Source organism: Protopterus annectens, chromosome 8.part0 (genome assembly GCF_019279795.1).
Source record: "Protopterus annectens isolate FY-2018-M chromosome 8.part0, PAN1.0, whole genome shotgun sequence".
Classification (NCBI taxonomy): domain Eukaryota; kingdom Metazoa; phylum Chordata; order Ceratodontiformes; family Protopteridae; genus Protopterus; species Protopterus annectens.
The window spans coordinates 1607652201-1607665203 of NC_056741.1; the positions used below are offsets into that span (position 1 = coordinate 1607652201).

General features: G+C 38.0%; 1 protein-coding gene across 4 annotated transcripts in view; it reads right to left on the reverse strand.

Annotated features, from left to right (window-relative positions):
- The window catches only part of CADM1 (cell adhesion molecule 1), a 1905513-nt gene that overhangs the window by 1478216 nt on the left and 414294 nt on the right, over positions 1-13003 (reverse strand). For all 4 annotated transcript variants that reach the window (XM_044081147.1, XM_044081146.1, XM_044081145.1 and 1 more), the window contains exon 2: positions 11508-11543. In XM_044081147.1, coding sequence (XP_043937082.1) covers positions 11508-11543 — 36 coding nt within the window. The remainder of the gene's footprint in view (positions 1-11507; positions 11544-13003) is intronic.

Genomic DNA, 13003 nt, shown 5'->3' on the forward strand with positions numbered 1-13003 from the left:
AGTAAGGGTATGTAGCACCTCCACAGTAGGAAAAAAAAACACTGAACAGAGTACTCCATTTGCTACCCACTTTTCACAAACACTGCTACCACTCCACAAAGGGGGAGCCACCACTGATCCTGGGAACTATCGCCTTATTAGCCTGACTAGCCTGGTCTGCAAGGCCATGGAACATATCATCATGGAACTCAGACATTGGTAACCTCCAAACTCTGGACCCCACCCAGTTAGGGTTTGTGAAAGGCAGATCATGCCTTCTGAACCTGTTCGACTTCTTTGAGGCAGTCTCCAAAGCTGTAGACGAGGGTAAGTTGGCTCACACAGCCTATCTTGACCTTGCCAAGGCTTTCGACACCATTCCCCTTTCTGGAATTATAGCTGAACTCACTAAACTAGGTATAAATCCCTAGGTCACAAGATGGGTTGCCAACTGGTTCACTGACAGAACCCACACTGTAAAAGTTGCAGACTCCAAATCTGACTTCAAACCAGTGACAAATGGAGTACCACAGGGTCCAGTCCTGAGACCTCTCCTGTTTGGTATTGACTTCTCTGAAGTACAGGCCAACACAGAAGGCCTCTGGCTAACTAAGTTGCAGATGACTGTAAACTAGAAGCCATAGTAGGGTCCCCAAATGATGTGGACATCCTCCAGAAGGGCCTCACTGAGACAGATGCCTGGTGTCAGAGGCATAGCCTCAAGCTCAGTGCCAAAAAGTGTTTGGTCATCCCCTTTGGGAAAAACTCTGTACCCATGAACTACCACATAAACGGCAGTCTACTTAATGCTGAATGTATGATGAGATCTTGGGACCCAGGTGGACTGTAGTCTCCCCTTTGATAATCACATCGCCACAGTAGTCAGGAAATCCTTCTATGTGGCACACCTCATCACAAAAGGGTTCTCACCCAGGAAAAAGAGGTAATTGTTCCCCTCTACTCGGCACTCATTACACCCATTAGAGAGTACAACGCCCCTTTTGGAGTGTACCTCAACACATCTGCAGCAGCTGGAAAGGCTACAGAAGTACCTCACAAAGAGGATTACTGGCCTCAAACAGGATGCCCTACACTGACCATCTCAAAAAACTCTAGCTTTACTCTGCAGCATTTCGCCTACTCCGAGGAAATCTCTGCCCAACATATAAAGCTATGTTAAACCCAGAGCTGTTGGACATGCTACACTTAAAGAAATCCCAATCCCTCAGAGCTACATGCTCTAGGGACATAAACCTTGTCACCACAATAAACAGGACATGCTGGAGGGATAGACTCCTGTCCCAGTGACTTCCTATACTCTGGAACAAGCTACCCATCTATGTCAAGCAAAGTTCCTCATTAGCACTCAAAGAAAAATCTTGAGGAGTGGATGGGAAATGGGAAATACACCCCGGGATCACTTCTGTGGCTCTGCTCGACAGGGGCACAAGAAATTAACTTCGAGTGGCGTAAGCAAGGGAACCTTGTTGGCTAGGCTTACTTAGGCCCTAGGGCCAATAGCCTAGTACCTACCTATGAACACATTTATATATATATATATATATATATATATATATATATATATATATATATATATACACACACACACACATATACACACATCGATATACATCTATATATAGATAGATATATATATATCTGGATCCCTATCATACGATCCAAATTTTGAAAAGCAGTTTTAAATGCAGATCGCAGCACAGATCAAGAACTTTACCCTTTTTCTCATTGTAGTGCGATCGCGGAGTTGGTATATTTAATTTGCAGGGGCTGCGGGGGGTGAAGGGGGCTTACCGCCCTGCAAGTACGTAAAAAATATAAATTTTTTTCTTTTATGCTCAATGTTTGAAAACTTCAATTTTATGAACTTTGATTAGATAGGGATCCAGGTTTTATATATATATATATATATATATATATATATATATATATATATATATACATATATACATATATATATATACATACATACACACACACACATGATGTACATGTTCATAGGTGTATACTAATGCTAATGACTACTACGGGACTTAAAAACCTAGCTGTGCAACCCAAATGTGATGCGCAAATTTAATTTACAAGCAAGATTTACAGACCACCTACATTCAGAGACGTAGGAAATTCACCCCTGGTCTGGCACCTATCACCCATCCTTTGGTTCAAGCTGTGCTTAAACACAGTTATGGAGAAACTCTGCTTCATATGAATGGACAGCCTGTTCCAGAGAATGGAAATTCTGAGAGAAAATTCTCTCTACATGACTTACTTACATTGCAAGCAAAACTTAGTTTTTTTGCTCTTGTAATTTTGGTACAGTTTCTTTTGCAGATGTGCAAAAGGTTCATCAGAGCTGGGTTCATGGACACCTTGTACACCAGGCAAAGATCACCTCTCAGTATTATGTATGGTACAGAGTGAAGAGGCAGGGCTTTCAGATGATCAGCGTAGGACATTTTATTTACTCCCTGCATAGGACAGCGTTTACTCCTTGCATTCAAGTACCCTTTGTGGACGTTGCAGTATGCATCTAGACAGGTACATAAAAGGGGCATTATACTCTCTGATGGGTCTGGTAAAGGCTAAGTACAGTGACCTATTTGGTCCTAGATGGCATGTTCTTACAAGATGAGCAACATAGGATTTTCTTACTACTTTGGACACATGCTAGTTGAAGGCTAGTTTACTATCTATACAGGATCCTTGGCTAGTTTACCATCTATACAGGATCCTTGACTAGTTTATCAACTTTTAGGGGTGTTTTATTAATTCTAGCTGCCTAGGTCAGATGAATTCCAAAAAAGTTCTGTAGTACTTTTCTTGGCACAGAGTTTTAAGACATGGCTTTGGCATGAAGCATTTGTTTATATGTGACCTTCCTGAAGGTTTTCTTCGAGGGGACTCAATGACTGCTCCCAGTTTACAATCTACAAAGTAGGTCAGCCAGAGGTCTTCAACATTGGCTTTCACTTCCAAGAAGTACATGCCAAAGAGCAGGCTTGCAAAGAGCCCTGAGGGACTCCACTGGTGACCATCACAGATACTAACCCCTTCGGCACTGGTGACCATCACAGATACTAACCCCTTCGGCCCTATCCATAAGCCACCTAGCTATCCAGCACATTATAAAAGGGTTTATGTCTAGTTCCATAAGTTTGGTGACACAGAACACCACTCTAGCATTGTCAAACACTTCTAGCCAGATCTAGGCAAGCAATAAGCACCGCTTTTCCTTCACCCATTGCCTTACTAACCTTTTCAAAGTAGTCCACCATGTTCAGTAATTATGACCTTCCTCTGACAAAGCCAAACGGAGACAGATGGTGTCTGGAGGTCTCCAATGTCCTTGCTAATAATTTCTATGAAAAGTCTTATTTGAAAAGCCATTGAAAGAATTATTAGGACTAATGGGTCTGCAGTTTCCAGGATCTGTTGAAGGTTTTCCTCCGTTCTAATGATGCAGCCTTCCAGACTACAGTTAAATAGTGCCTGCAAGGATCCTGGTAAGTCCATATTTTAGACTGCTCAAAGGGCATCCTGGGATGTTACTGGGGCCAAATCAGGCATTATTATTGGCTTTAGCTAGCACAGCCAGTACATGCTCCTTAGTTACAGTTGGAGGGGTTATGTTTGAAAATATTTCTTGGGAGAAGGTGGTAAAGTTGGAACTGTTTGTCTACAAACAGGTTTGCTACATCACCCTTGAGGTTTCTGACATAGCTAAAGGTGGAGTGATAGTGATCTTTCACCTGGGAAGCTATCTTAATCTCAACTCAAAGTTGGCTCTGTTTTTCTTAATTAGCCCTCTTAATTGCCTAGTTTAATGAGAGTTACCGTTATGGGAATCAGCCTTCCTGACTATTGCCATATTTTTTTCCTTTTGTTGTATATCCTGTTTAATTTGGGATGCCACCAGGGTGGTTTGTTTCTTGGGCTACTTCTGAGCTTGCTTCTGGTAGGTACAGCTTCTGAAAGCAGTTTCAGAAAGTTTCTGAAAGCAATTCAGCGTAGACTGCTGTGTTCTTGAGGTTTAAAGGGGCACTACATTTTGTCAAAACATCCCTTAATGAAAGGTAGCTTGCCTTTGAATAGTTCCTATTACTAGTTTTACCCAGGTTACAGAGCAGATTTTGATTTAGGAGGAAAATGGTTTATGGACCTTACCAGATGGAGGACCTGCAATTTTCTTTTATATTTGTGAGTTTGACATCTGGTATTCTGGAGCCTCTAGTAAATGTTTTTGGCTAAGGGTGTTTTAAGTTATGAAGTCTAGGAATCTCTGTGCCTATAGATTTGAGGCTGTGTAAAATCCCCAGTCTATAGAGGGGTAACTGAAGTCTCCCATGAGAAGGGTGCTGGGTTGAATAACAAGGGTTTCCAGTATGCCCAAGTACATACTGTGAGCTTTAGACACAAAGAGGGTGACCTATAGCTGGCTAGGATATAGTACAGGATTTGATGTGTGGTGATAAGTGTATGGAGGAACTCCAGCGGGTCATCCTGTTTGACCAACCTACAGATGTACTTGTTACTCATTTAAATCAAGACAACTCGAGGTTTAGCCCTCATTAGTGCAGGCAGTTGTCTAAGTGTGGAAGGCAATGAAACCATGCACTTCCATGGTACTTTCTTGCCTCTTTAAACCATGCCTGGTTAACTGCACAAATGTCTGTATTCTAGAGTGATAGTAGGGCTTGGAGGGAGTAAAGTTATTTAGCCTTCTGGCTTGAGCAGTAACACATTAAGTTTCAGCTGAGATGATTTTTATATGTTGGTAGGTTTATCAATTTGGCATTACCTAAAAAAGCACTATGGGTGTAGATAAAGTTTTAGCCAGTATTCTGAAAGCCTAGAGGGGACAGGGGCAGATCATCAATGGCAAAGCAACATGGTCGATTAATCACATCCTCCCAAGTTGACAAATACTGAATCCCTTTAGAATGACACCAGAAAGATGGCCAATTGTTAAAATCAGTCATCTTTTGCTCATACTGTGGGGATCATCTTCGGTGATAGTAATATGCTGCACAATGCTTGGCTCATACCAGCATGAGACACAGTCTGAGGGCTTCGTAATGTCTCGTGTCTCATCATATAGCCAACAGAAGTACATCTCAGGTCATTCACATCAATGTGGACTATGATTCACCTATATGTACAGTATGAAATGTGCAGATTTTATTGAGTATTTTATTCAAAATATGTAGTTTCAAAACATTACTACTTTTACGGTTTCATTTTCTGCATTTTTCTAAACAGTTTTACTTACTGGCAAACAATGAATGAAAAGCTCCCTATCCAGTAGATTAAAAGTGAACTTCCTTCTGGAAAGCTCAAAGCATATAAAACAAACAAACAAAAAAAAACACTTTGAAAGCACAGACTTCAAAATGTCTTTTCATACAACAGAGGGTGGTTAGTTCAAAACCAAATTAACTTTTCTGACCACACAAAAACTGAGCAGGCACAACAGAAAAGTCAAAATGTATGAAACTAAAAATAATGAAGACTTATTATGATACTCTTCAGCATAGTAGACAGAGGAATCATACAAGTACAGAAGGATGCTTGGAGAATAATATGAATCTGCGACAAAAGGATCTCGCAAAAACCAAATTAGGAAATTGAAAGTCTCGAGTCTGGTCAATATTCCACACAGCTGCTGCTATCCCAAGCACTCTTTAGAAAGACTACTAACCTTCCTACTGTATGGTAAGCACTGCAGTTATAGCCAGTGAGACAACCACTTTGCTTACTACAATGGGTTCAAGTACTAGACCCTTAATCTGAGGCAACATTATAATGCACAATGCCAAGTATCTACTTTACAGGTAAAAACCTGCCCACTTTTCTTTGAGGGATGAAACAAGATATTCCAAAAAGCATCACATTTAAGTTAATCTACTCTTCTAAATATGAAAAGGATTACCAATATTTAGGGAAAGCAAGCTTTTAAAAAATCTGCTAAGAAATTTCAACTTTTCAAACAAAGGAAATCTTGATCAAGTAGTTAAGTAAATATGTATATGCAAAAGCAATTAAACTGCATGTATGAAATTCAGAAAAAATACAGTAACAAACAAAACGCACTTAAAGCCAACACTGAACCTACATAAACAATAAATACACAAGGTGACAACTAGAAATACTTCTACAGATGCTGGGAGAGAACAGAACAACCTCCAGATTTATATAGTTTTCTCAGTTCCTCAGAAAATGGAATAACTTACCAAGTCAGAAAAAAGCATTACCAGGAGAACTCTCTGAGCTGTTAGTCAACCCATGACAAATGCCACCTATTGTACAGTCTCAGCCATATACACTACAGACAAAAACAAGTTCAAGCCATACTAGAATAGTACCCACATTTAGTGCCTTAATGGCATATCGCACATAAACATGTATGTGCAAAAACAAAATGATCCTATATTAAAATTAAGCTTGTTTATGTTCATTTTTGTTTCATATCAGCTTTCCCCCGTATTATATTTAAGCTAGTGAAAAATGCATGTCATGAAGTTAAAGTACTCGTTCTGCATGATCCTCTAATGCTGAAAAAAACAGAATGCTAGTTTATATCATTTACTGTTTTCCTCACTCCATTCTGCCAAAAACATGTTTTCAAAGAGTAATGAGCAACTTTACTTATTAGCATGTGTCTGAATTACAGTTGTCCTTGCACGTTACAAAAATATGTAACAATTAATCCAAACAAATATTTGCCACAATACTAGATACAGACATTAAAACAAGTCAAGTCTTAAGCGTGATGAGTAACAAAGAATTTTCGTGTATTTGTAGCTATATTATTTGCCTTACCTGGTAAAAATTAAAATACATTTAAAAAGTATTGTTAACATTAAATTATTTGATGATATACATGCACGTGTGTGTATGTATATATATATATATATATATATATATATATATATCTTAGAAGTCTCAATGTCTTAACCCTCCAACACCAACAAACCTATTTTAAGCATTCAAATGCAGAATGTCAAAACCTTGCAGATTCTTTGTTTTCTCTCACCTGTATACCCCACCCGCCAAGTTCCATTATAAAGTTGCTCCACCAATGAAGTCCACCTCAGAGTTGTCTTGATGACACAAATATGCAGCTTTAGTCAGATGTGGGTGCCTGTGTTCAATTAACAATTCTGAAACAAAGGACTGAGTGGCAAGAAGGCAGATCGAGCCTTCCAAATGAGGGTCAAAGATTTGGTACTACCTGGCAGTTCTACAGCATGTACAGTAAAGGCAGCTGGCACCAGCAGATTAAACAAATCTTGGAATGATGTCAATAAACACTCTCAAAACAAGGAAAATAGAATGGATAAGTAGAATAAACGATGTAGCCCAGGAACAACCCTGTGCAGAGCAAAATCTTCAGCATCAAAAAGTCAAGCAGACCAGACACGATAGTTGTGCTGAGTTCACAAATCCCTAGTAAAATCCAAGCATTTTATTAGACACAGGAAATAGGTAAGCGCTTTCGGCAAAAGGCTTCCTCAGGCCATATACACACCATAAATCACTGCTCACTTTATATATATATATATATATATATATGACTATCAAATTAAGACAAATGACGTCATAATGGATTTTTTAAAGTTGCAGCCTAACTTAGTAAAAAAACATTAATACACATATATGCAACACTATTAAAACTTTTGTTATAACTATATCAAGAGACAAATACACAAACAATTATAGAACAAAAACATAAATAAGCTCATAGAAAAAGTTGTTTTAAAATTTAACCGACAGTCAATCTCTTATTCTTAAGAACCGGGTTTAAGGGAATTCTATCATTCAAACCTGAACTAAAATGTGCCTGGAATTTAATAATCCATTTAATCTCATTTCTTTCAGTAAAATTTCTGACATCCCCCCCCGTTCAAACTAGGGGTATTTACATAAAGAACCATGAATTTAAAAGTGTGCATACTGTTTCCAAGACATGTTTGGATAAAGCATTGGTGCTTGGCTTGCTATGTTCCCCTTATCCTGTTACTGAGCCTTCTGTTGGTTTTACCAACATAGAAGGCAGGGCAACAGGTGCATAATGCGAGATAAACAACATGTTCGGCGTTAAAGTTAGCAGCTACATCAAATATAGAACACTGAGAAGTAACTGGATGGACAAATATTAAAATTACAAATATAAGAGCAAAAATTACAATTATTGCAAGGGGCCGTGCCTTGGTTATGGGTGACATCACTATAAATTTTCATAATTTTTGGATAACACAAGATTCTATGAAGATTTTTCTTGTTTTTAAATAAAAGTTGTGGATGTTCACCTACAACTTCGCTAATCTGAGGGTCTACAGTTAAAACTTTCCAGTGCTTAAAAATAATTTCTTTAAACTTGGTCAAGATCATGGTGTGTAAAAGAAAAAATTTTTGAGATAAGCTACCATAGTTAGTTAATTGTGAAGAACTATGTCTACTGGAGTACTTATCACTACCAATGACAGAAAAATATGGACACGCTTTATCGTACCTGGACTGTTCAATACTTCGAAAACTATTAGAAATTTCACGCATACTATATGACCTAGCTAGTAATCTATTTTTCAGGTTAGCCAGTTCTTTTTCATATCCCTTTTGTGCAGGGTTGAGTCTAGAAACTCGAACAGCTTGACGTTGAATATTAAAGACATAATTCGGGTGCATACTCCCTTCTATGTAACAAGGTGTTCCTATAACAAGATTTCCTATGAACACCGGTATTCAGTTTACCATTACTCAGTCTTTCTATATAAACATCCAAAAAAGTAATCCTATGGATCAATTCAGCCTTAGTAAATTTTAAATATTCTGTGAGGGAGTTAATTTCTTCACAGAAAATATTCAACTCGCTCTTACTTCCTGTCCATAGGAAAAAGAGATCATCCACAAAACGTCTGTAGAAAACAACACACTTCTTGTACCTTGGTAGAGGAAACAAATGCTCCTTTTCCCAAGTAGCCATCACTAGGTTGGCGTAGCTATTGGCACACGATGTGCCCATAGCTACGCCATCCTTTTGTATAAACAGGTCATAATTAAACAAGAAAATGTTCTTCTCCAACACTATTTCTAACAAACACAACAAATCTGCTTTAGTAGTTGCAAAATCAGTGTATTGTGTAAGGTACTTGTGGATACATTCTAAACATTTTTGGTTAGGGATGACTGTAAAAAGTGATTTGACATCCATTGCCACTAGAAAATAGGGGAGAGCATCCTGTATTAGTTCCATTCTCTTACAGAGATCTAACAAACATTGTTGAGCGTCTCTGAGGATAAACGAATTCAAATCAACTACAGACCTTAAAGCTTTCTCTATGTACACTGATAGAGGCTCAGTGACCCAACCCTACCAGCTACAATAGGTCTCACTGAGGGGGTGGGTTGGGTCCTTGTGCATCTTCGGTAGGCCTTGAATGGTAGGTATCAATGGATTCTCAACCCAGAAAAAGTCAAACAGTTCTGTACTAATAATTCCACTTTTATTGAGGTCATCAAGGGTATTATAGACCCTTACTACATAATTCTTGACTTCCTGTAGGGATATAGTCATATAAAACCTAATCTCACCAAGCATTTCATTCATACTGGAGTTGTACTCTAACCATATCCATCACTACTACAGGCAAACCTTTGTCATCTGACCTAATAATGATGTTCCTATCATTTTTAAGCCTTTGTAAGGCTGTTCTTTGCCTATATAGTACATTGCTTCTTTTAGTTCTATTATGAGAGTGACTATATAAGTTATAAACATCTTCTACCATTTTACAAAATGCAACCAAAAGGGGATGGTAATTGGGAACAAATAAACTAGGTTTGTGAAAACGAGATAGATGAGCATTCCTGGCTTCATTCTTAAAAAGAAGTTTCAATTGTACATTACGAACAAAGAGTTTAGTATCTAAAATAGTAGCTGTTAAATCACTGTTGGCAGTAGGTATAAACGAAAGACCCCTATTTAACACTTCTGTCTCATGTCTATCTAGGGGTCTATGTGATATGCTCCATACTATGGTGGTGTTAACCTCTCCCACATCTTCTTCAGAGTGGGACCTTTCTGCTCTCCACCAGAGGCTTTCCTTTTCTGTCTCCCCCTGCTCATGGATCGACTCCTTCCCCTCCTTTGAATATCTGTAATTGGGAAAGGGGGAGGGTGTGTCGATCCCGATTCACAAAGAGGTGATGTTTTCCTTCTAACTACAGGTTCACAGGTAGGGGGATTAAGGTTAACCGATGTTGAGGAAATATTAACAGTATAGTAGTTATTAACTTCATGTTCTCTATTAATATTAGTACTAATATATCCTGCACTTTTGTCAACTTCTGTCATCAGTGGTGATGGTGATGCATCAGGAATACTGCTAACATTAGCAGAAGAACTAGTAGTAAGGATCTCAGTGCTTTCATTAACATTGTCTACCACATTGTTAACCACGACAGCAGAATTCAAACACACAGGTTCTGACATAGAAACATGTATAGATCTACTTCCTCTTGATTGACCCTGTTTATTATTAACATTTCTAGGACAAGTAAAGACCTGACCATTAGAAAAGTCGTAAGTCCCTTTGTAACTTGTGCCTTTTCTGTTCGAGTAGCCGTTTCTCAAACAAAAAGACACTATCAAGTAGTCTTTCCATTAAACGCTCAACTTCCACAACCGGAAAACACTTCAATAAGTCAGTTTGTTGTTTTCTGATTAGTTCCTTAAGTTTATTCTCTTCATTTAGAAGAGACATATAACTAAGGCTCACCTCGATATTCAGTTGCTGCCATCGATACAATTCTGGATAGGCAGTTCCGGTGGTGGGCATGTTTAATACCCATAGTCCTCTGGGTACAATCTTCTTCTGAATTGTCTTGTCTCGTTCAGATTTTCCCGGTTAGGGATCGCCATAGCGGAACTCCGGTCCGCTAATGATTGGCAGTTGATTTTTACGTACTGAGATGCCAGCCCTGACGCATAACCTTCAACGAAGGTACACCCATTCATGCATGTCTCCACGCAGAAGACGCTCTAGCTGTGAATCGAACCAGACAGCGTCTTGACTGTGAGGCAACTACACTACCGCAGCACCACCACCGCGGATTACAATCTTCTTCTGAATGCACGCTTCAATTTGAAAGTGTTGCATTTGGAGCCGTTTGAGGAAAATAGAAAGTTGGCATAACTAAAAGACTTTAAATGCAAGTTACTGTACATTGGGAATCAGGAGACTGTCACTAAGCTCCAACAGGAAATGTAAAAATACCACAAGAAGTCCAAGTGACTTTGTGTCAAAAGAAGGCAAAGAAAGAGAAAGGCAGGTCCAAGCTTTAAAAACAATTAAGGCACAGGTTACAAACTAGAAGGCAAAGCTTCTCATGTATAAACATCCTCAACTATTATCCCTCAAACAATAAATGTGGAATGAAGTTTGACTTCTTAACAGTGCACTTTCAACTAATGCAATGCAATACTTTTCAGAAGAAACTTTTTTAATTACCTGTATTTTCCAGGAGTTCTCTCTCAGTCTGCAGATCTGGAAAAAAACAAATTTGCTAAAGTAAGTTCATCTTTCCCAAGAAATCTGACTACAAAAAATTCAGCATCAATCAAATGGCATACATTTAATTTTATATCATGTTGGCTGCTGACAGAAACTGTAAAGGAAATCATTCTTCAGGAAGCTTTAAGCAGGGGGAGGGGGGGAGGTACAATAACCTTTTAATACACATCTCAGTCGTATCATACTTAGGAAAACTCCAAGAGTTATTGTGACACAAATTATGGTCTCTCTCTCGAACTAAAAGACAAATGAAACATAACGAAAGGAGGACAGAGTATGTTACTATCGAAATATATCAAATGTGGCAATAAATAAGTGTTCAGTAACAACGCAGTCCATAAGCACAACACACACTTAAAAAATATCGTATTTTATTGTATGCTGCAAAGAGAGGGCAACCAGACATTGAAAATGTTACCTTTACATTATTTATTGTGAAAGTCAAGAGGCAGGTCAACTTTAAAACATTAAGTGAATACCAAAAGCAAAATTTAAATAACTATGTACATCTCTCTCTCTCTCTCTCTCTATATATATATATATATATATATATATATATATATATATATAAGAAAAACAAAACCGAATAAGACTAGGAAGAAATAAACTTATACTACTGAAAACTTCCGAACTGTTAAAAACAAAAACAGAATTCCAATGAATAGACGCTGAGCCAGCTCTGTTATTTTCTGAGCGCTTTCGTTAGCTTTATTGGTAACAATTGAACTTCATCAGAGCAAAATGTCTATTATATATATCTAATATATATATATATATATATATATATATATATATATATATATATATATACATACATTTTGCTCTGATGAAACCGACTATTACCAATAAAGCGGCAGCAACGCTCAGCAGTTCTGGCTCGGCGTCTGTCTGTTTTCTTTGGTCAAGGCTATATATATATGTATATATATATATATATATATATATATATATATATATATATATATATACACACACACACATACATACACACACACAGAAACGCAATTTCGCAACACCGTTCTTCTGAAAGTTCATTTATCCAAAAATGCACTTTCGCGAAAAAGAGTCAACAAAAATCAACTGAAGTTGTTGTAGATCGCCATATAATGGGGATAAAGGAATATTCCCTTTTCCCCACTGTAGTGCGGTCTCTGAGTTAGAATATAGAAGAAGCAGAGGTGTGCAGGGGGGCTTGCCCCCCCTGCATAAAGGTGTTTTGTGTAGATATTTTTACTTTTTTTTTTTTTTTGCTTTTCGTTGACTCTGTTTTTCACAAAAGTGCATTTTCAGATAAATGCACTTTTGGAAAAAAGGGTCGCAAAATTACATTTCAGAAAAAGGTAATTTCGGTGGGTCGAGGTAGACCCATATTTTTACATATATATATATATATATATATATATGGGTCTACCTGAGATGGTCGACAAGCCATT